The sequence below is a fragment of the Balaenoptera physalus genome (assembly GCF_965194825.1).
Source record: "Balaenoptera physalus genome assembly, chromosome: 14".
In the NCBI taxonomy this organism is placed as follows: Eukaryota; Metazoa; Chordata; class Mammalia; order Artiodactyla; family Balaenopteridae; genus Balaenoptera; species Balaenoptera physalus.
In genome coordinates this window covers 60,023,882-60,049,097 of record NC_138893.1, presented here as the reverse complement: position 1 = coordinate 60,049,097, position 25,216 = coordinate 60,023,882, and the positions used below count along the sequence as shown (strand labels likewise).

Here is a 25,216-nt window from a genome sequence, read left to right as displayed (position 1 = left end):
AGGGATCGAACCTGCGTCCCCTGCATTGGAAGGCGGATTATTAACCACTGGACCACCAGGGAAGTCCCCAATAAATGTTTCTTGATAGAAATACTATAGTTCCATAAACATTGATACAAATATGCATACATACATGTAAGGAGGAGAGTCCTGTGCACAGCATAAAGGGAAATACACACACACTGTACATTATTCATCCGATAATTAGAATATTTCCCTCTTTGAGAGAAGCCTTAAGTAGCTTTTTTTTTTTCTGTAAATTTCTTTCAACCCTTAATTGTGGCTAATTGTAGATTTAGAAAGTCTTTCCTGACTGCCTCACCACTACCATCAGCAAAACAAACAAAACTAGGTATATGAATCAGGATTTTGTCAGTTGCAGACAGGAGAAACCCAGTTCAAACTGGCTTAAGCAAAAAAAGAGATTATTTCCTTAAAAAAGTAGAAGTCCAGGGATGGACAGGGTGATCCAGGTATTTAGTCAGCACCACAGGCAATCTGTCTTTATTCCTGTCTAAGCCCTGCTTTCCTCTGTGTTTGATTCTTTCTCAGGCAGGCTGTCCCCAAGAGTTTGGAAAGATGGCCACCAGTAACTCCAGCTTATATTCTACAAGCTTAAAATTTTTGGAAGAGAGTTCCAGCAAAGCCCCATTTCAGCAAAATTATATTTTAATTGGATTATCTCTGAATATATCACTGGGTCCAAGGAATGGCTGGAATATGTGTGCTTTCCTACAGACTGGAGGAAAGTGTAGACAGCCTGTCTCAAATCACATGGACTGAGAGTAGGGGGAGATGTTCCACCAAATGAAGGCCCCAGATGTCCACAACACTGGACTATGTGCCCTTCCTGAGTCACTTCCGTGGAACTTTATTGGAATGCTGAGTTGTAATTGACTGTGTACTTAGTGTACTTACAATCTCTGTATAAGGGGGGCTGTGTCTTATTCAGTTACATCCCCAGGGTTATTCAGAGGATCTTGCACATAAAAGCCTTTCGGTAATGAATAAATACTTCCTGTCCCTTCCTTTCCCCTTCATCTTCCTAGTTTCAGAGATGAAAGTAGGCCCTGCAGAGATAACACTGTGCTTCACACAGAGGGAGTTCAACAAATATTTGTGAAGTGAACATTAAGGGTAATGTTAAGTTAATAATAGGTGGTAGCCTTTATTGTTGCCCACAATCCTAAAGGTCAGAAGGATGTAGCACTTAACATCAAAACCTACTAACCCTCCTTTTGCGTTTTCCCCATTTTCTCTAAATCTTTGTTATATCTCAAACTTATACTTTTTCCCATCTCTTGGTATTCCTGTTCCTGTCTGACTCTGTGTCTTGTTTTCTCTGTGGGGTTTCCTTTGTTTGTTTCTTTATTTCTCTGCAAAAATTATATATTCACGTGGCTTCTGTCTCCTTCAGTGTACTTCTTTTTCTTATTTCTCACCTTCTCCTCTTTCCCTTCACTACTCATAATACAGAAAAGAAATTTTTATGTTGTTTATTAACTGTGTATATATCTATTATTATTAATTTTCAGAACTAGTAAATACAATATTTTAAATTCCACTCTCTAAAAATAGGTGGTCCTTGTGGGTTAGTGACTGCCAAAAGTAAATAGATACCCTATAACATAGAAAATGCTGTCATCTCTCCAGAATTGGTTTTGCAATAAATAATGTGAATTTAATGAAATATTTCTAGGACATAACTATACTAGTTTCCTCTGTGTATAGAGTTATAGAAACCTAGTGCTTTAACTGTAAGATCAAATAGATAAAATATAGTTCTTTGCTTAACAACCTGTTTAAGATTTAAAAATTTATTATTTCCTGTATTTCTTCAAAAATTAAAAAGGATTTTATCTTTGACAGTGAAATTCCTAAGGACTCATTGAAGGCCATTCTGTTGGAGTTAGAATGTCACTTCACATGGAATTTACTTAAGGAAGACATTGATCTGTTTGATGTAGAAGATACAATTGGGCAACAGCTTGAATTTCTTACCACAAAATCCAGACTCACTCTTTATAACCTGTTGGCCTATGTGAAACACCTAAAGGGCCAAAATAAAGATGCTCTAGAGTGCTTGAAACAAGCAGAAGAAATAATACAGCGAGAACACTCGGACAAAGAAGAAGTACGAAGTCTGGTCACTTGGGGAAACTACGCCTGGGTTTATTATCACATGGACGAGCTTAAAGAAGCTCAGAAGTATATAGACAAGGTAGGGAACGTCTGCAAGAAATTGTCCAGTCCTTCTGACTACAAGTTGGAGCGTCCAGAGATCGACTGTGAGAAAGGGTGGGCACTCTTGAAATTTGGAGGAAAGTATTACCAAAAGGCTAAAGCAGCTTTTGAGAAGGCTCTGGAAGCAGAACCAGACAATCCGGAATTTAACATCGGCTATGCCATCACAGTGTACCGGCTGGATGATTCTGACAGAGAAGGGCCTATAAAGAGCTTTTCTCTGGGCCCCCTGCGGAAAGCTGTTACCCTGAACCCAGATAATTCCTATATTAAGGTTTTTCTGGCGCTGAAGCTTCAAGATGTACATGCGGAAGCCGAAGGGGAAAAGTATATTGAAGAAATCCTGGACCAGATATCATCCCAACCTTACGTTCTTCGTTATGCAGCCAAATTCTATAGGAGAAAAAATTCCTGGGACAAAGCTCTTGAACTTTTGAAAAAGGCCTTAGAGGCGACACCAACCTCTTCTTTCCTGCATCACCAAATGGGACTTTGCTATAGGGCACAAATGATCCAAATCAAGAAGGCCACTCGCAACAGACCTAAAGGAAAGGATAAACTGAAAGTTGATGAGCTGATTACATCAGCTATATTTCATTTCAAAGAAGCTGTGGAGCGAGATTCTATGTTTGCATTTGCCTACACGGACCTGGCCAACATGTATGCTGAGGGAGGCCAGTATAGCAACGCTGAAGACATTTTCCAGAAAGCTCTTCGTCTGGAGAACATAACTGATGATCACAAACATCAGATCCACTACCACTATGGCCGCTTTCAGGAATTTCACTGTAAATCAGAAAATACTGCCATCCACCATTATTTAGAAGCCTTAAAGGTCAAAGACAGGTCATCTCTGCGTACTAAACTGACAAGTGCTCTAAAGAAATTGGCTACCAAGAGACTTGGTCACAATGCTTCAGATGTGCAGAGTTTAAGTGCCCTAGGGTTTGTTTACAAGCTGGAGGGAGAAAAGAGGCAAGCTGCTGAGTACTATGAAAGGGCCCAAAAGATAGATCCAGAAAATGCAGAATTTCTTACTGCTCTCTGTGAGCTTCGACTTTCCATTTAAATACATACTCCAGGAAATTAGTTCTAAGCTTTTTTTCCTCCATTTTGGTTTCTTATATTTTTGTTTATTGCTTTAATCCATTGTTCATTATAGAGCTAATTTTTATTGAATTGTTATTTTGTACCTGGCATCATGCTAAATACGTTATATACGTTATGATGAATCTTTTTTTTTAATTAAAATACAATAATCCATTGAGAAACAGCAAAATTCCAGCTGTTGTAACTTTAAAAAGTATGGTCATTCTGACTTTATATTCTTTATCTCTGCTATTTATAATAATTTTCTGATTAGATTTTGTGAAGTTTTCCATATTACTTCCTTATGCTGCGAGTATAATCCTACACAAGCCTTTGACACCTATGTCAGGAACAGTCTTTTAGGAGTGCAAAATTATATTAGTTTAAGCACTTAACTATGTAGCTTGCAAAAGACGGAAACTTCAAGTTACAGATGTTCTGACTTTGAGGATATTTAACCATCAACATGATAGTTACCTAAAGAATCCTCTTTGTTGGAAGAAAAAAGTTTATAATAGAAGTTTGTCATCCCTGATGACTTCAGTAAAAGGAGAAAACACTAGAACATGAGAAAAAAAGATTTCCCCATATACAGAACTTCAGGGACCCATGAGAAATCCAAAGTATTACCTCCCAAAATATTCATTAAGTAGCTAGAAATAGTGATGAGGAGAAAAATGAATAATGGAAAATCATTAGTTTCAAATTTTTCTAGTTCTTTTAACTAGAAGAATAAACCTAAAGTTAATCTAGATGGAATTAATTTTATTCCTTCCAATTAAAATTGCAGTATTTTTAGGTTAAAATCATTGAGATAAAAAGCGGACCAATTGAGAAATTGGGAGAAATGATAAACAAATGGGTAAAGTAGATGCCCCCAACCTACATCCCTAGATTACCAAGATTTCAGTGATTTAGTTTTGGGTCTGGACTGGTTGGAATTCTCACCTACACAATTTCTGGCCTTTGGTTAACTGTTTTAGTATTCCAGAGTTACTTCTATGAAGCTTTTCCTTTTGTCTGAAGTTTTCAGATTGACATGTTTTCCTGTAGATCCTCTAGGAATAGTTAAGCCCTATTTTCAGTTTTAATATCCACTTTGAAGGGTCACTGCTTAAGGGCTTTTATCCCAGAGGACTTTTTAAATCGGGATGTTGCTAAAAGTGGCTTCTTTAATGTTGTTTCCTTGATTATAGACTACACAATTATATTTACCACCACAGTGTTAGTGGAAAAATATGCCATACGATTTAATTCTCCGTACCTTCCTTCAATGTAGCTCTTAAAACTACTGTAATATATACTGTATATATTCTCCGTACCTCCTAAAACTACTGTGTGTGTTTTTTACTTTTTGTTACTATTTTTATTTTTTAAATTTCTATTATAGTTTTGATTATTATAGAAGTAATGAATTCTCATTGTAAAATTTCAAACAATACAGAAGTATATGAATTTAAAAGAGCACTTCCTTCACCCTACCCCAATTCCACATGCCCAAGGTAAACTGTTAATAACTTGATAGGTATCCCTCCAGATATTTTTTTCTCAGCATATTCAAACATACATAAATACTGCAGTGTATCTCATGAATTAAATTTTTTTAAATGTTTGTTTTACTTATCTCCCTGCTGGTTTTATTTATTTCGCTGATTTCACTTGTTTATTCAAGAATTAAGGACAGGCAAGGGAATGATCTTTAAGTATTTCAGTAATTCAGGACCGAAGTCCTAACCTATCAGTAGAAGCATTTGTCCTGTTTTGCAGCAAATAGCTTATTTTGCAGCAAGTCATTTTCTGCCATTGGGAATAAAGTTACGATTAAGGTTATGTTCCCAAGTAGAGATTTCATACGCAATAAAATTACAGTTGTGATATCAAAACAAAGATACAACTATACAAGCCTCTCTATTTAAACATTAGACTTTAAGGTCTATTAAGTGATTTTAAAATCCACTAGATATTAAAATATTGAAATATATAAGAAGCATAACATACTAAGAAAGTATAAAATCAGCATATGAATAATACAACTGTATAAGTTGAACTAAAATTAATATTTATAATAACTTTAAATTTTGTCAGTATTGTGCTTGCCTTCCTAAACTTTATAACTATTTAGAGATACTTTCATAGACTCTTCGGTTTAAAAAAGACCTCAAAATTCACCTTTATTAATTAACCATCAAAATTTGAAGGTTGAATTATCTTCCTAAATGATAATTTTGTCTTCAGATAGTCCTTATTCTTAGAAATTTGGGACTTCCCTGGTGGTGCAGTGGTTAAGAATCCGCCTGCCAATGCAGGGGACACAGGTTAGATCCTTGGTCCAGGAAGATCCCACATGCCGCAGAGCAACTAATCCCGTGCGCCATGACTACTGAGCCTGTACTCTAGAGCCCGCGAGCCACAACTACTGAAGCCCGCACGCCTAGAGCCCGTGCTCCACAACAAGAGATGCCACCACAATGAGAAGCCCGCGTACCACAACGAAGAGTAGCCCCCACTCGCCACAACCAGAGAAAGCCCGTGCACAGTGATGAAGACCCAATGCAGCCAAAAATAAATAAATTTATTTAAAAAATAAAATTTGTTTCTGCCATTTAACTGAAGACTTCTAGCGTGTAGTTTACACATTTTGGTCTATCCTTAGGAACTTCAATGATCTAATGCTTTTTAGAGATGACATTTTGTATTAGTTAAATCTCTTAATTGCAAATCAAAAAACTCAGCTAAACTGACCTAAGCAAAAATGAAAATATAATGACTGATGTAATTTAATAGTCCAGGGGCAGCACTAATTTCAGATAAATTTGAAGGAACAAATGAATCACCAAATACATATGGCTGTTACGTGAAGTCAAGTGACACTGAGTAGCCAAATACCAAATGTCTACTACACATATCTTAAAGTAATTGAAGACAATTGCCCTATGTCCCCTGAAACTTAAGTTAAACATTCCATTTCCTTTCACCCACCCCCATAAGACATATTGAAGTCTCCTTCCCATCATGGTTATTTTGAATTTTCTCCAAATTGTCTTTATCCTTTGGCAATGGTTTGTGCACAGGGTTTAACTTCATACCTAAAGTGAGGTTTTAGGACTCTGGTAGAATGATCCCTTATCTTTTCTATGAACTATATGTATATTAATGTAGCCAAAATAATAATAACCACTTCCTATCTACCTATGTGTAGGTTTTTCTACACATGCCATTTTAAGGCATGGCTTTCATATCCTGTACCTGACCATTTGGCTTTTGAAAGTGTTTTATGTTATTTGGTAGCATTCAGCACTTCAATTCAGATGACTCATATCTCTTAAAGAAATTATATAAATATTTGTATATAAGATGCTATCCATTGCAAATGACAGAAAATAGAAAACCTGGCATAAGCTGTCTTTAAACCAGTAAGAAACAAAAGTAAATCGTGTTTTCAAACAAGGCTTAATCTTTTCAAAGTACTGTGACCAAGACACAATCACTCTCTCTACTTCTCAGCACTGATTTATCAAATTTGGCTCCATTCTGAGAAAACTACCTTTGTGATCCTAAGATGGCTGCCACACACACTCTTGTCTCTATGCAGTGGAAAAGAGCGCATCTCCTCCCCGAACCATCTGAGAAGTCCAGGTTTGCAGTGTGATAGGACCGTCTTAGGTTATGGAACCATTTTCAAATAAGTCATCATGGCCAGAGAGGAAGAGACCATGTTCATTAGTTAGGCCTGAGATATAGCTGGCACAGAAAGACAGGAATGAGGAGAAAGTTGACTTCCTTAGAAGCATGGACTGCAAGGTGCAGGGATGGAATTATAGAGAAAATTGGGATTGGATACTGGCAGCCAAAAATACCAAAGTCATGTAGATTCCAATTGTGTCTTCTTCCCCATTCCATACACGTCTCTATAGCAAGTGAAGTATTTCAAAAAGGAGGTAGTCATTCTAGCTCTAGTCATTACTGAAGCCCCCAGTAAACTTCTTCTGTTGAGATTTCAGTCTGGTTCTCTTATTCCTCTTTATTCCTACAGATCTGTTCTCAGCATCATGGGTAGGGGGAGTGGTGTATGGAAGGTGGAGCAAGGGAAGAAGTTATACTCACATTGTAGCAACTGCTACCAACTGTAATTCAGACAACTTCAAAAAATAGGTAGAATTATGGGCTTCCCTGGTGGTGCAGTGGTTAAGAACCCACCTGCCAACGCAGGGGACACGGGTTTGAGCCCTGGTCCAGGAAGATCCTACATGCCGTGAAGCAACTAAGCCCGTGCGCCACAACTACTGAGCCTGCGCTCTAGAGCCCACGAGCCAAAACTACTGAAGCCTGCATGCCACAACTACTGAAGCCCACGTGCCTAGAGCCCTGCTCCGCAACAAGAGAAGCCACCGCAATGAGAAGTCCACGCACCGCAACGAAGAGTAGCCCCTGCTCACCGCAACTAGAGAAAGCCTGCGCACAGCAACGAAGACCCAACGCAGCTATAAATAAATAAATAAATAAATAAATTTAAAAAAATAGGTAGAATTATGGCTGGGAATGTATCTGAAGTACCAAAGATGGCTGTGTTGACTGAAATAATGACTTATATCCAACAAAGCTGAGCAGACCCTGAAGAAGCCATCACCAGCTTATTCACAGCTGCTGTGAGGTCTACAGGCCTTGAACTGGACTTGTCCAAATTCAAAGTGACAAAGGTAGATGATAAAAGTGAGTATGGGATGACCTAGACATCAAAGGACAACCAGATTACCCATGTGGTCAGCTTGTACATATATATGTACAGCTATATCTGTGTGTGTGTATATGTATATATATCTCTGTAATGGTAAAGGCCCATATAAAAATATCTGCTTTGCATTAATTATAAGGTACTTTAATATTATACCTTATTTAACTATTTCAACACTGCAAATAAATAGAGCAACGCTCAGAAGTTAGTTAAGTAACATTATCAGAATCACACAAGCTACTTAGTTACTAAATGGTAGGACTAGGATTTAAAACCAGATCTGACCTCATTTACAGTCCACTCTCTCTCCATTGTATCAGTGGTTCATAAACCTAACTCTGAATCAGAACCACTGGTGAAGTTTTTTAAAAATCAAATTCCCAGGTCCCATGAAAGACCTACTAAACCAGAACCTCCAGGGGTGGGACCTATATATTTGTAAAGCACCCAAAGTGATACTGAGGATCATCTAGGTAAGGAAACAACTATAATAACTTTGGGGGAATGGCCTTTTCTGTTCTACATCCTATGCATTCCATTTGTAAGTAGAAATCCTAAGGGAAACTATATATGTTAGGTTAAAGTTAACAACAGCCCAAGTTTAGATACAACTTTTACCCTGTTATGTGGAAGCTCTCTGAATAAAAAGGTTAGGGGAAATAAAAGAAGGAATAAGCAAGAATAATGTAGAATCAGAGGTTTGGGGAGGATCTTACCTTTCCACTCCTCTCTCCCACTTCTCTCCCAGGACCACAGCCTCCCATTCCTCTGCAATTCTCTTCTTAGCCAAAGTTCTCTGGATCACTGAGATGTGGTTTCTTTTCTGCCTTAGCTTCCTCTTTTCCTGTATCAAGCCACACATACCTATCCCACCCCAAACAAAACTCCCACCTTCTCTGGCAGTGTCTTATTTACTAAGATAAATTTGTTCATTAAGTGTTTTGTTGTACTTCACTTTAAGTGAATTAAAAAACACATCTAATTACTAGAAACATGCACAGAAATGCCATGTATATATTCTCCTATCTGCTCGGAACCTAGGGGCCCTCTATAAGTGATGAACTAGAATTCTCAATATCTCCTTTCATGATGGGCTCTAGGAAGAGAAAACAACAAAATAATGACGGTGAGATGTGTAAGCTTTGGGAAAGCCAAATCTCATGGGAGCACACAGATGCCTCGCGGATAAACTCTGAAGGACAAGCATGGATTGATGTCACTTGGATTGAACACCAAAGACACTGAACACACTGGCCTTTCCTATCCTTCAGGAAAAGCCATTCCTGTTGAAACTTCTTCCATTCCAATATCAAAGGGTAGAATGGGGTGAGGAAGAAAGGAAGAGATGAATACCCGAGAGTTCAAAAGTGAGCCTATAGGTCAACTTCCTCCAAACATGTCCCTAACTCACCACCAGATTGGAGCAAAGCCCTAGGAAGGAGGGAATGCTAGTTCAGCCACATATATAGATTATAGTGTCACGTGAATAGCCATAGCTAACTCATAGCTACATAGAATATAATATGTACTAGGTGCTGTTTTAAGTGCATCACATGTATTAAACTTATAAAATCCTCACAAAATCTCTATAGATAAGCATTTTTGTTATTTCCTTTTGCATATGAGTACACTGAAATTGAGAGGGATTAAGTAAGCCCAAGGTCACGTAGCTAATAAGAGGTAGAAAAAGATTCAAACCCTGGGTATCTGGTTCTAGAATCTAGCATTTAACCACTAATAAATATTTTCTAAATAGTTTTAAAATTTGGAATGAAGGATATAGGAAGATAGGACCAATCTTTACAGAAACTGTAGGAGAACGCTACAGAGAATCACACAAAGCACAGACATTCTACAATCATAGGTCACCCAACACTTTCACATAGAGTCCCAGAACTCCCTGGAAGGAATTGTGAAAGGGATTAAAAGCTGCTCTGAAACCCCTGGAGAGAATGGCCTGAGAAATCAAGGGACTCAGTCTAAGGGAGGGGCTTAAGAGTTGGATGTTAGAAATCAGAGATTTGGAATAAATTCCTCGAAAAAGGAAGCAAACCTACTTTGGAAGGCTGGAAAAACAGTAAACAATTAGAAGCCAGAATATCCTGTCCTTTGCCCTTGGGAAGAAGGATACATCTCCCATGCACATACCAACCAGAATCAGAACTTTACCCAGTGTGGAGAACGACACAAGTAGGCGAGGAAGGAGGGTGCTATAACTCATGTAACGACAAGAAGTAGGCTGGGATCACCTGCCCCTTAATATCCCCTGAGTTTGCCTTGAGCCTCCAAGCCATGGACTTTGGAAAGTAGCTCTGAGCCCCTAATTCCACTGAATACTAATTTAGTTTAAGAGGCACTTCACCTCTTCACATGCTTTCCCTTTTCCATACCACCTTAACTCCAGTAACCTTACACCTCAGTCTCACCAAAACAAACAACAAACATAAAAACCAAACAAACACCAAAAATGAAAGCCATTTACAGGCCATTTGTATATAAAAACCCTTTATTGATAAAGTTTAGGAGAGAGGAATCTACAACTTAATAATTTAATATTATATAATCACTTTTTTAAGGAAGAGAGCAGGAGAAAGCATAGAAGGAAGGAGGGAGAGGAGATGGGGAGAAAGAAAGAAGGAAAGAAAGAAAAGAGAGAGATGGATTGAGGGGAAAAGAGAAAGAAAGAAGGAAACACCCTTAACCATTTCTTGATATTCCTGCCTCTTGCCATGATTCCGGGCCTTATCTCCTTCCCTATCTCTACTCTTCTCCTGGAAAAAAAACCAATTCCACTGTTTTCCTGAAACACAGTAATTCAGTTTTCTCTTATCCTCATATACAGCCACAGACCCACTTACGCATAACCAAATTCATTAAGCTGCTTAGTTCAACAAAAGAGTCTTTCATTTTAACATGATACGCTCTCTTTGAAGGCAATTGTTGCTATAAATAAATAGCATCCCTTCACAATTTCATGGGAACTACACATTTAGAAGTAAATTCAATCACTAAATCTGTCATAATTGGTATACAGTATAACAAGCATGACATTTTATGTTTCCAAATTATACAGAATACACTCCCCTATATCATTTGGTTTCAACATTTCTCAAAATTTGACTTCTGGTATGTGTTTGAGATTTCATCTTACACTTTAACTTAATCCTTTATCAACTCATATCAAATCAATTAACACAATAGTACGGGACAAAGAATGGGACCCAGGATGGTAATCTGAATTCCCAAAGAAGGCCACAGAGGGCTCAAAATATTTTTTTTTCCACATTAAATTTTACCCATGGTTAGCCCTAGTTAAGTCAATTAAAATCATCACTCATATTAACTTTGATATTCTACATAGAGAAGTGAACTAGGCAATCAAAATATATACTGAAAAATACAACACAGCATCTTTATCCCTGTATTTGTACTTGCAAGAGGAAGAGGATAAATGTGGGACGGGTAGTGAGTAGGGACTAGGGGAGGGAAGAGAAGGAAACAACAAACTTTGTTCTAAGGCTGGCCTTGTCCAATTAAACTGTAATTGGAGGCATCACCAGCTTTTGGGAAGTGGTCTCACTAATTCCAGCAGATGGCAGTGCTGCATAACATGTAGTTATTTGAAAAACAAAACAAAACAAACAAAAGAAACCAAAACAAAAAACTTTCTTGAATCTCTGGACTATTTAAGAAGAAAAAACTTACAAATGATTCCTTTTTAGAGTTGAGAGGTAATTATTAAAGTATAACCCCAGGCCCTGAAAAATCCCTGTTTTTAATTTAGAGAAGCCAAATGCAGCCCAAAATCCCAGCAGTCCCAAAAGTCCCAGACACCTTTGTGGATCCCCTCACCAGAACATTTATTAGTGTCAGCTTGTGTTTGATTTTGCATTGGCCTCAGGAATCTACTAGAACTTCAGGTAGCCACATAAAGCGGCTTCCCCACATCCTTTTACCTTACTCCCCAGCTTCTTCCCCTGAAAAGAGTAGAGGCTGTTTCCAACCCACTCAATTCCATACCTGAGTTCCTCGGAATCATCTCAGATTTCTCTGGCCCATCACGAATTCTTCCTCTCTTAACGCCCAGAGTACGCAACGCCCTTAGCCTCAGTCAGCAGTCAGCATTTAAGAACCTCTTGGGATTGTTCTCACCTGAGCTAGCTTCAATTTACCAATTAGGAAGTACACCTGAGATCACGGAAGCGGTGGTAGGTGTATTTTAAATTCCCCACCATATATAACATGGTGCCAGATTCCAGGGAGGTGCTTAATAACTAGTTGTGGTTGATTAACTCCTCTCACCAACTCTTAAAACAAGTTTGCCCGTACGCCGTCTGATTTTCAGTCATGGCCTGTGAGTTAGAGGCCAGCCATAGGCCCGGGCAAGACTCCAGCCAGGGGCTACTGCTCCTGGCCAAACCCTGGAGCAGGGTTTTCACGTAAAGTAAAAGAAGCTTGTGTGGTCCCTGTAACTGAAACCGCATCTTTTCACGATAAGGCTCCTGTGTCCACCTTTTCCCAATATTCCAGGGCTCCCTTGCATGGGCCGTGCTTCCTGCCCAGGCCTCCCACTCCATTTGAGCACAACAGAGCTATTTAATTACATCTGTCTGGGTTCAACACAGTTGTATCATTTTTACATTCAGGCCTCAATCTAGAGTTTTAATTAATATATTTCTACCAACTCTTCTCTTTGCCACCTTTATTCCCTTTCCCAAACCTGCCCCATGATACTCAGTGCTCTGGAGTGCCTGCTATTTACGTGACACTTCTTACCAGGTGTCCTATTTAGGCCCACTGAATTGGGAACAGCTAACATTTCCTATGCATTCCGGGTGCAAGAGCGACTTCAAGCAAACCTGACCTTCAGTCAGCCCTACCCTTGCTGCATTATAATTCTCTTTAGCAGTTACTTCCTTTGTTCTTTTTCTCATTTGCTCACTTATTGTTTTCACTCATTCATTCATTCACCAAGTATTTATTGAGTGACTGTGGATTAGGCACTGGACTCAGTGGTAAGTCAGTCAGTACGATTGCTATCCTCAGAAAGCTGTGGTTTTGTGGAGGAGGTAACATTTAAAAATAAACACGCAATTGTGATTAAAATACATTCTTTGATGGGAAAGAGCAGGGTGCTATGAGAACGAGTCCTGTGGGTGGTGATGGTGGGATAGGTGATTTAGATGGAGACAATGGTTAAGGACAGACTCTCTAGGGAAGTGACATTTAAACTGTGGCCCAAAAGATGAGAAGTGAGTATCCCGAGGGATCCATATATGCAAAATGACCTGGGAAACAGATAGAACAGGGCACTGCAGTGTGGTGAGTGGGAAGAATGTAGCCCAATAGGAGGTTTGGAAGTTAGGCAACAGCACACCCTGCAGGACATCATGGGCCATATTCCAGTGTGTAACTTCAGCGATTCTGAAAAAGGCTTTCCCCTTTCTGTTTGAACAAACTAGAGTCTGATGTCCAAATTCTTCCACCTCTGCTTGGGCAGGGAATGACACACTTAGAGATCCAGAGGCCTTTAGTGTCCACGGGAACCTCAGGTAGCCCCACATCCCTTTCCCCCATGAAGACCTTCTTCCCCACGGAAACATACCCAGACTCTGCTCAGGGCCCCGTTGAAAAAACAGGGACTGAGATATGTCTTCACTTTTCCTAGGACTGGGACCACTAACTCTTCCATCTTTACATGTGTCAGTGGGAAAAGACCTAACTTGCCATCACAATGGAAGCAGTTTTACGGGAAAACTTTAAAAGGGCTGCATTTTAAAATGCTAATTTTAATGCCAGTGCAAATCTTAACTGGGACATACATTAACTGCTCAAAAATAAAGTGCTTTGTATTTAATTTTAGACCAATCCTAGGTCCTGGACCCCTCAAAGAGGGCTCTGACACTTAAATAATTAAGAGTAATAATGAAAGTAATAGTGATCACTCTCTCCCAGAATTCAGAAGCACTTTTCACTTATTTGACACCTCCTTAAGCTTCAGGTAGATAGACCACATCGGGGCTGGGAAAGAAGGAGAAAGAGTTTTAGCCTGCAATTCAGACACCCAAAGGAAGACCGCGGCAAGCAAGGGGTCCCCATCAGCTTTGTAGGTAATGACGTGGCTCTTTGATAGGTGATACTGACCACCCATAACCTCCGCTAGCGTGTTCTTGCCAAGTTCAGTTATTCCTTGACAACCGATGGAAGACATGTTCTGTCAACATATTTCAACTGGCTTCATCAGGGGTGTAGGGAAAGGGGTAGATAAATGCTGGGGGATGGGTACATCAAGTTCATTGTACTTTTCTTTCTGGTTTTGTATATGTTTGGAAAGTTTCATAATAAAATGTTTTAAACATCAATCTTTTTATCATTATTTAATATTTTTCCCACTCCTCCCACCAAATATTGCTCTGTGCTAATGGGACAAAATCCCAGTCATCTCTTACTGGTAGCTGCTCTGGCAACATGTATAAAAATGTATTGTTCAGCGGAGTTAAAAAAAAAAAAAAGACAAACTTTGAAGTGTGAGAAGAAAAACTCAGATATCTACCTTGGATTCACACTATTTCATTTCAATAAACAATTTCCAAATTAGACCTATTAGGACCAGGAAGGTGAGTGCCAAATAGATATTACCATCTTCATCATCACTGGGCAATGGTATAGGCACTTCAGAAAGAACTCACCTCTTGACTGAGAAAGCGTGACTTTGGTAATGCGGAAGGTGGGACAAAGCGTGCTGCCCAACGTTCTCCACATTCCGCCCCTCCCACCCCCGCCCTTGACAAATGCTCCCAAAGAAGAGCCTGGATCAACAGACAGCAAATTAAGCCACTTAGCCTGGAAGTAGTGGTCTTGATAGAACCAGACTCTTGGGAAGATTCTTGGAAATTTCCAATCCAGGATCTTCCCATCTATACTGGTTGGAAGACTGAAGCATAACCCAAAGGGTTTCATCTCCCCAAGGAAGGGCTTATTTCCAAATGGTTTCTTGAACCCACATGAGAAGATGATCTGAGCAGGTACAAAGGGAGGGAGGCAGACTCCAGCATCAGACAGCTTCCTAGTTTTACAGGAATTCACTACAGGCACTAGAGTGCAGTGACTACAGAGTCAGAAGCCGTGGGACCTAATGCCTCAGTTTCCATGTCTATTAAACGGTGATAATATAGACTATTATGGGGATTAAATAAGACAATGCATAGGAAGTGCTTAACACAGTAGCTAACACATTGGAAGTTCTCAATAAATGGTTATGCTTTTTGTAAATTATTTGATTACTTACCACATCTTTATATGCCAGTTACATCTTGGCATAATCCAGACAGAGCCACTCACAATACAATCCAAACCCTTTGTGCAGGGGAAAAATGTATTTCCAAACATGACTATAAACTCATTTTATTATGCTTTTGAAATAAGAAAATATTATCATAAATATCCAATCTATTAGTGAAATCACAATCTGAACAAAAGGCCAAATGGTAGTGTATCTACAGAAGTTACACATTTTGTTTGCTTTTCTACTCAATTTCAAAGTAGAACTTGCAGTGATATAAAGAAATATTTAAGACGTAAAATCATCCCACCACAATTTTGTTCTTGATTCTACAAAATAAACACATCATTCCCATGAATTGCTCCATTCTGAAATAAACAGCATAGACAAATGGAACGTAACAGTAAAATTTTGTGTCGATGACAATGGTAACCTCTAAGATCTACATTTTCCTTACTGGTTTCCTAAAAATGCCACTCCAAAAAGAAAAGTAAAATACAAATGTATGCATGTATAAAGGCAGAATATCACAAATATTTTATACAAATTTTAAAAAGCTCTGATCTCTATGCTCATTTTTCATGAATACTTATAATACTTTAGAGAAATTACATCACAGAACCAGATAAACAAAATTTTACTGTGATCATCACTAGGAAAAAATATGTATAAGAATATTTATAACTCTTTATATTTCAAAAAATCTTTAGGCTTGACGATTCAAGAAATGACATTTAGTGTAAAGTGCTATTTCAAACACATAAAACTTCATTTTAACTTTGACTGTTTACAGATATTTTCCAAATATTGTTTTTAAATTGCAAATGACAAAGGAAGTGGTTTCACAACTAAATTCTCAAACTAAGTATAAAGATAACAGGAAACACTCCTGTTTTCTCTTTGGAAAACACCTATGAGATATTAGTTTTCTGCCATCAAATCAAGTCAGCATTTCATTCGGAAAGCAATGTATTAATATATAATTTTATATATATATTTATAGTCCAGTTATAGGCAAAGACTCTTGCTGAATGTGCTTAGTCAACCCTGGATCTTCCTCATGGCTGTGTTTTTTCTCTCAGCATCCCTGGCAAGGCATCTGTGAGATCTGTTGGGGGACAGTGGATTGAACGGCCTTCAGGGTCAAAATAGTTCCCTGAGGTTCAGATTTTAATTTTTGAATACTTAAAATCCCCTTTCAATTGTATAACTTGCCCCTATGTTACAGGTGCAACATGATTTGGGATTCAGGATTATAATTCAGAGGACTTAAAATGGTCAGAGACAGCCTGGGGGATCTGGCCTTTCTCTTCTCTCCCCATGCCCTCCCTCTTCAATCTGAAGACTTTATCCCACACCACAGGAAAGTAGGGTACTGGGGAATGAGCAAACTATAATCCAATGAGTTAAGGTATGTGATTATAAACTGTAAAAACAACACACCACTAGCCTTCTTAACTTTGTCCTCCCTCTCCCCTGACCAAAGCTACAATTTGTGGGAGGGCTATGGTGCTGAGGTTAACCCCTGACGTCTTCTCATTCAGCTGAAAAGGTCCACTAATGATTATCTATAAAGAGATGAGTAGCAGTGGACACTGGAACAAAAATTAACACAGGGAGAAAGGAATCTCAGCTTCAGAGTATCTCTAGAATAATATTTTTCAGGCAAAACTCCCAAGTCCTGTTTTGGGTAACGAACCTAAATATCTGATCTGAAAAGAAAACTTTCACCAGAGACCTGCTGATTCAAGAATTCAATTCCTGCCCAGTTGGAATGCTGCCAACATTTTTCCGTTCCTAACAGGAATTGTCTACAGTTTAAATAAATGCTTTATTTCTAAAGGAAAAAAAAAAGGGAAGCATTAGTGTTAACATTTCTGGTAGGATTTAGAAATCGCCCATGTGTCTTGGTGTGTTCTACTCAATTTAGAGTAAGTATTATATGTGATAGCAACAGAGGTGAGCGTCTGGTTGGAGGTTAAGTGCCTCATCTTAGGAAAAGAGCTTTCAGTGGTGGTGGAAGGTGAGGATGCCAAACCTTCTTCCTAGTGGAGTTTCTCATTAGCATTTGAAACAGGTTGTTGAAGAGTACTTTAGATTCTTCAAGAGGCAATGATTAATACAGAACCCCCTTCTCTAAGCAGCATAAAGAAACCTACATGTCAACGTTTCTGTTTACCTTCTAACTGAGGAGGGAAGATGGAGGGGCAGAGAATTTGAAACAAAGCTGCGCCCAGTGTCATCTGCTTTGGTCATGCCTTGAAATTACCTCTATTTACAGCGAATTATATCAGCTATGTCCTAACATTCTCCACGGTCTGATGCTCATTGCCCAAAAGATGTGAGTTCAATTGTGAGTACAAATCCCAAATGGGGAAACTCTGAGCCAGTCCAGCTTGCTTTGTTATTTGCCATTTTTCCACTACCAACATATTAATAAAACGATACATTTCCTTGGAAGGCAATACTTCTGCCAAAATAAAATCCTTCAGAAACATGTACAATACAGTGGTCCCACCTCTTTCAGCCCTGAAGATTCAGGCTCAAGGCCATTGATCATGTGGGGTTGGAACCAAGCATTGCTATAGCCACAGACTCCCCATCTTTCTGATCTAATTCTCTTGCTACAGAATAAGCCACCGATCCATTGGTCCATAGCTGCAGCTTGGGATCTGATTCTTTGGCAAGGAACTGCAGCTGGGTTTTTCTCATCTTCTTTACAAGCCTAGCAAAGCCAAGCAACACAGAACTAAATATCATTGAAAATCCACAGAGAAGAAACGCTGCAGTGTAGCTGCCAGTCGTGTCTACAAGCCGTCCTGTAACAAGCAACAGCAAAATGATACTGTTGAGTTGAAAATTCAATTATTTACCCACTCTCAAATCTAATAATTTGTGAGGATAATAACAGTAGATTGCTAGCACCGCTGCTCTAATTTTGACACAAAAAGCAGACGTCCTAAGAGTATTGTGCAGCAACTGAAAAATGCATTCTATTTTCTAGGGAAACTTCTAAAATGGATTGTTGTTATTATGTAAAGTGCTTGGAAGTGTCACACTCTTAGTATTCACACAATAAATATTAGTTATTCTTATTATTAATCCCATGAAATACGGTAGAAAAGATAAAAATAGCATCATTCAAATTACTGATGATGGGATTCTTTCTTTATCTAGGGTGTTAAGAGAATGTAATTGTACAGAATACTAGTAGTAGTATTCCCAGCAGCCATATACTGACTATCCTGAGTAATAGAACATGCTTCTAGATAAAGCAGAATCCAAATTTTCTGTTGGATCCAGTCATCGTACCCCATCCAGTTTGAAAATCAGATCGTTGGACCATCTTACAGTTTAAAATGCAAACTTCAGAAAGCAGAATTCTGTAATCACAGCTTTTTTTCTTTATCTCTTATTGCAACAAATTAGCCACAATATCTATTCCGGCTCTAAATTTTGAGGAGAACCAGAGTATATGATATGCAAAATATAGGTCACAATAATCAGAGACTCAGTGGGGTAAAATTAGACCTTGGCAGGAAATTATTTTGTGATTAAAAAGGTTTTTTAAATTTTTATTTTATATTGGAGTATGGTTGATTAACAATGTTGTGTTAATTTCAGGTGTACAGCAAAGTGATTCAGTTATACATATACATGTATCTGTTCTTTTTCAAATTCTAAAAAGGTTTTTTAAAATTCCTCCAAACTTTACTTATATGCCAAGAAAATCCACCAGAGAAGTGTATGATTTCTCCTCTCACCTACTTCAAAACCATTAGTCAAAAATGGCATGCAAAAATTGTCAAAGCCCCAAAAAAGTTTCCTGCAATCCAAACTACTCTCAAATATTTTAGTTATCATGTGATTTGCTTGTACATTTTTGTAGCAGAAAACGGAAGAGATTGAGTAGAGAGTTATCTTAAGAGTAATTAAATAAGAGAAGTATTAAAAAGGAACTCACACGCTAATCCTCTAGTACCTGGCAATGAGTACAATGTCTGATTTGCCAAATGAAGGCCAGGGTTTGAAAAAAGGATCCAGGAATCCCAATTTATGTCCTATGACTTTTTAACAGAGCTATACTGTCCCTAAAGGTTGGTAAATACAAAAAAGTGGCTATGGAGGGAGGATGTGGGAACATTTTGGGGGCATTTTCCAAAAATGAAGCACTAAACATGTAGTCCTTTGTCATGGAGTTTAAACTGATGAGGAATTTTCATCGGCAGCTATCAAGCAGTCAGTTTCCCTTGGTTTGATGCTTTAGCAATTGCTGGAGTTTAGAAATAACCTGAACTGTCTATTCATAATAGCAGCTAAAGCAGAAATCCTGCCTTCTTCAAAAAATTCCCTCCCTTCCTTCTAAGCAAATGTTTGGCTCATTTCTCTTCTGCCTATCTTCAGAGAACTTCTTCACTCTCGTTTTTAATTTAGGCAGGTAATAATCTGGACCAATTATTCTCAATCTTTAGTGTACACGAGCATCACAAGAAAACTGGCTGAGAGTGTAGATTCCTGGAACTCACCCCCAAAGGTCCAGATCACAGAGGGAGGGTCAAGGAGTCTGCATTCTAACAAGGGCCCCAGGGGATTCTGATGCAGGTGGTCCCAAGACCTCATTCTGAGAGACACTGGTCTAGACCACACACCCCAGCAAGAAGGTATGGGTTCTGACCTGTTTGCTGCTAAACCGACAGCGCCAAACACAGTGCTGGTGTACACAGGCAATAAAGATTTGTTGAATTACTTGTTTAATGCATGCAATAAATATTTGTTGAATTATTTAATGCACGCAATGAATATTTGTTGAATTACTTATTTAATTATGTTTTTAATTTTTATATCATTTTACAGTTTACAAAACATTCTAGAAGCTTTATCTTGAATCCCAAATCTGTATATCCAAATCTGGCCTCCCTCAAATGCTCAGATTTCATCCTTAAACAGCACTATTGAGCATTTTATTGGGTATTTCAGATATCTGAATATGTCTAAACATTAAATTTTTAGTATTTATCTGGCAAAGCTACTCTCTCCAACTTCCTTATTTCTTTCAGCCATGCCATTATCTCCTAAGTTATCTTGGACTTCTTTCCCTCCTTCATCCCCACATGCTAAATTCAGTTGATTTTTCCCCCAAAATTTCCCCCTTGTCCCAGAGCTCATTCTCATTTCTGCCGCAGCAGCCCTAGTTCAGGCCTTTATCAGATGGCTCTTGAACTATTAGGATGAAATCCTGTTTCTCCCCTAAGTTACCAGATCAATTGCTAGATCATGTTTTCTAAAATATACTCTTTACTTTACTACCCCTTTGCCCAAAAGCTGTAATACTAGCCATATTCTCTAAAGCATATAGGGCCCCACTCCTTCGGCTGGCACTCAAGACATTCCACTATGACACCCGCACTTTATCATTTCAGCCTCACTGCCTACCGCCCCCCCTACTGGAATCCTGTTCTCCTGCCAGCCTTCCCTCTGAATGTGCCCAACTTATTTGTAAGTCTGAACAGCTGCTTCATTCCATTGCTTCTATCATTAGTGTGGAATGGAATCAAGATTCTAATTTGGGACTTTTTCTTTCCAAGTATGCTAAGGTCCCCCAGTTAGTTGGAAGAAGATTATAAAACAAGGATGTAGGTTAGACCATGATGTTTTGGTGGCTCTGGCATCCCTTTCTCTTTCACCCTTCCCAACTTACTTCCAATCCTCATGGGTGTGTGAGAGTTCACTGTTTTTACATCAATATGACAGAGAAGAGGTGACTGGGGATTCTCTCTGCAAACTTACCTGCGATGGGTGGGCTCACCAAATACGGCACTGCATGGAGGAAGTACACCACGCCAAGCGCTGATGACAAAGAGGTGGTCCCCACGATTTCTGCAGTCACTACTGGGATCAGAGTCACATAGGCACCATCAAAGTAGCCAAAAGTACAAGCGAAAGGCATGAGCAGCGGGAGACTTTGAAGCATTGGGAGGCAGAGGTAGCAGAGCCCATCCATTCCGATGGCAAAGAAGTAGCAAATATACTGGTAATTCTTCAGACACCTGTGGATGTGAAGACCAAGAATGAGGGCAGTATGCACAGGTTCTATCAAAGAGCTCTAGAACCATGCCCAGGTAGCAGTAAGTACTACAATTATTTATAGAGATGGCCTCCCCATTGTGTGTTTTCTACGTTGTCTTCCTGTCTTTCTTTTGGTATATGCAAATGCAAGAATGTATCTTCCCAGGAAGCATGGTATGGTAGAAAATAACCTGTGCTCTAAAACTAGAAAGATAGAAGTTTGAATCCAATTCTACCACCTACTAACTGCCTAACTCTAACCTCAATTCCTTTAGCTATAAAATGGGGAGGCTGTCTATCTCATAGTGTTATTCAAGGATAGTTGTGAAATAACACATAGAGTGTCAGGAGCCTAATATTGTCTAGAAGTCCACCATATTAAATGCTTTCAGATGTGTCATCTGTTAGTCTCCAGCACATCATATATGCTCAATAACCCAAGTGGTTATACAAAGAGGAAGCCATAATATGAAGAAACGAAGGTGATTTGCCAGAGATTATGAAGGTCTCGTATTAGGACTAAGTCTTATTTCAAGACCTCCCCAGTGGTACTTCCATGAACACTTCCCTTTGCAGATCCAAACCCATCTATGATACCAATTATTTTAAAGACTCTGTATAATATCAGCACCAGCAATTCATGCTTTACAAATGTTTTTCTGCCCACAATCTCATTTAAGCCTCACAAAATGCTATAATGTCCATAGGCAAATATTGAACTGGCCCATTTTACAGATGAAGACCCTTGAGGATCTGAGGGTTAGGTGATTTTCTCTAGGTCACAGGGATAATACGGGGCAGAGCCAGCAAGAACTTAGGTCTCGTATATCTCAGATTAGAGATTCCTCTCTCAGACTTATACCAGGCTGCTTCTTGTTGAGTAATTTGATTGTAAAGATGGTTACCCTTTGCTCTCCCACCAACTCCTTAACCATTAAAAATGTGGATTTAATCCTAAATATTATATTCACGATACTGGATAATGGCAGTTGGATCCTGTTTAGTTCCCAAAGACATAACGTGTGAGAAGCCATAGGATGATAGCTCTTCCAGGTCATAGCTCAAGTGTGAAGAGTCCATCATTTAGGAGAATATGAATAGTTTGCTCTCTTCACACCAAACAGATTAGCATTAGCTGAAGAAACTACTCAGTAGATTTCTTATAACTTTGGTTTCTAAGCCAGAAGCCTAATGAAACTATTTGCTATTTGCACTGTCAAATATAAATACGTGGCTACAGATAACGTATTATTATTGACCTGATTCTCCTGCCTGGACTGGAGTCGGCTCTTCTCTCTATTGCCAGCCACTCTCTGGGGTGTTTCAAAAGAAACTAAAACAAAAGTTGTCTCACCGGAGGAATGACTTGACTTAGAATGGAATTAAATCTGTCACCAGAACTTCACTTCTGCCATTTATACATACCCACCATCCGAAACAATCTAGAACAGGTGTCAGCAAACTATGGCCAAATCCAGCCCACCACTTGTTTTTTGGACTGTGAACTGAGAATGGTTTTTCCAATTTTGAATGATTGGAAAAAATCAAAAGAACAATAAAATGTTGTAAGGGAAAAATTGTATGAGAAATTAAAATTTTAATTTAAAATTAAATAAAGTCTTATTGGAAATGGCCACTCTCTCTTGGTCACATATCGTCTGTGGCTGCTTTTGTGTTACAACAGCAGAGTTGGATAGTTGGGATCATACGACCCACAAAGCCAATGTGACTTTGTCTGTTTAATGTCTGTCCCTTTACAGAAAAGTTTGCTGACCTCTGACTAGAAGAACCAACAAGGGAGTTGCCTTCAGATATCGAAAACCTGTTAACATTATTCAGACCTAGGTATTCTAGAGGGTAAGGTGATGAGGGGAAACTCAAAGTTTAAAGTCCCTAGTGGGGAGCCAATGGCGGTTTCATGGATTTTACCTTCTGTCGGTTAGCCATCCGAACGTGATATTGCCAATAATGTCAATCACCCCAAGTATGGACATAAGAAAAGCAGCTTGCTGGTGACTCACTCCGATACTCAAAGCATAAGGCACCAAGTACACAAAGAGAGGGCTGCAGCCGTAAGCCATAAATAGAACAGAGATGGCCAACACAACAAAGTCTGACATCAGTAAAAAACTGTATTCCTGCTGCAAAGAGCCACAGAGGCAGGTCTGCACCCATTCTTTAGTCCAAGTCGAAGAGGGAGACGCCCGCTGAAAGCCTTGTGTCTCCGTTCTACAGACATGGTTCTGCTCTGAAGTTGTTTGGTCATCTTTAAGAGTAATTGGCCGCATCAAGGCGCCGCAAACACAGAGATTCAAAACAAAACCCCCAAGGATAAGTAATGCTCCCCTCCAGGAAAATTGTTCAATAAGGAGCTGAACCACAGGAGCCAGGATGAAGATGCCAATGCCACTTCCCGACATGGAGATCCCATAAGCAAGGGCTTTCCGCCTGCTGAAATACTTTCCAACCATGGCAATAGCTGGAGAGTAACAAAGTGCAAATCCAAGACCTGGGGATAAAGAGAACTCTATGAGTGCTGGTGGCACGGCATGAACAGCTACGGAAAGAACATTTCTCAGAATCATACTATTTGGAATAAAGAGAATCTGACCTTCAAATAAACCCTTTTAAAACTGCTTTCTACACCAAGCTGAAAATGGGTCTCCCCTCACCAGTCATCCACAATTTGGAAAGTATAGCATATATATGACTTTCTTCTTGGGAAGAAAAGCCTTAAGGGAATATGACTTAAGCAAAATAAAATGAAGAGCTTAAAAACTATTACACAAGCTCAATTTGAATTAACTAGAAAATCAGGATAACACTGACCTAAGAAATTTATTCTCCCCACCAACACTTCTTTTTTAATAAATTAAAATTAATTTTAATAAATTAAATTATCTCTGGATAATTTAAGTATTTTTAAATTATCTCTGGATAATTTAAGTATTTTTAAATTATCCAGAGAATTACTTCAACTCTTCACTGTCCCTGAAGACACAACTCTGATAATCTGGACCACACTGGAATTTGGGTTTAAATAGCATTTGTGACCCCATGAAAGCTCCAGAGTAATCTCACATATTAGGAAACATTGTGCCAATTTGATACATGAACATAGCATGTACACATAGCCACCTGAAAATATCCCTTAAAGTCAGCAGAAAGCCTCTTCAAGATTTTCCACTTCTATTCCTTTTAAGTCAAGAAAATCTGAAGGGCTTTAAACCCGGAATTTAAATGTCAAGGAAGGAAAAGGAGAACTACCTTCAGCTCCTGTTCCCATCTGCAGAGCAGGGTGAGCAATGATCCCAATTTGCCTGGACTGAGGGGTTTCCCAGATGTGAGGCTTTCAGCACCAAGACCAGGATAGTTCCTGGTAAACTGGGATGATGGGACACCCTAGCAGTCAGGCCCTTTGGATGACAGGGGACAGATACCTTTTTTAGCTGACAGAGCTAGATTTATAACCTTACTATGAGATTATATCCTTTATTGGCCTGATCATGCTACCTCTGTGGCCCAGACAAGAGTTTAGTGTTACCCTCCCCTCTGAGTGATGGGGCAGAAAACTGCTACTCTAGTCCCACCAACCAAGCCCACCTTGATCCTATGCAGTCCCTGTAAGTGTGATTTATGGAATGCACATCAGTTGCTTCTCTTTCTATGGGCTTCATTCTCTAAAGATACTTCCATAACATCGAAAGAAAATGTGCAACGTAAGAATATTCACAAGGGGCTTTCTTTTTAAAATGGTAAACCCCCATTTATTGGACAATGGTATTCACTATAAAGTAGGGGCA

General features: G+C 39.0%; 2 protein-coding genes across 8 annotated transcripts in view; one reads left to right on the top strand and one right to left on the bottom strand.

Annotated features, from left to right (window-relative positions):
* LOC309642270 (uncharacterized protein) overlaps nt 1-6,521 on the top strand; it is a 45,203-nt gene extending 38,682 nt beyond the window's left edge. Inside the window, exon 4 of the mRNA XM_082423527.1 lies at nt 1,870-6,521. Within this exon, the coding sequence (XP_082279653.1) occupies nt 1,870-3,313 (1,444 nt within the window). The 3' untranslated portion in view covers nt 3,314-6,521. The remainder of the gene's footprint in view (nt 1-1,869) is intronic.
* A 3,295-nt stretch (nt 6,522-9,816) lies between these two features.
* The window catches only part of SLC16A12 (solute carrier family 16 member 12), a 98,464-nt gene continuing 83,064 nt past the window's right edge, over nt 9,817-25,216 (bottom strand). For all 7 annotated transcript variants that reach the window (XM_082423779.1, XM_082423784.1, XM_082423785.1 and 4 more), the window contains 3 exons: nt 23,343-23,922; nt 21,135-21,394; nt 9,817-18,166 (listed from right to left, as the gene is read on the bottom strand). In XM_082423779.1, coding sequence (XP_082279905.1) covers nt 17,904-18,166; nt 21,135-21,394; nt 23,343-23,922 — 1,103 coding nt within the window. In that variant the 3' untranslated portion in view covers nt 9,817-17,903. The remainder of the gene's footprint in view (nt 18,167-21,134; nt 21,395-23,342; nt 23,923-25,216) is intronic.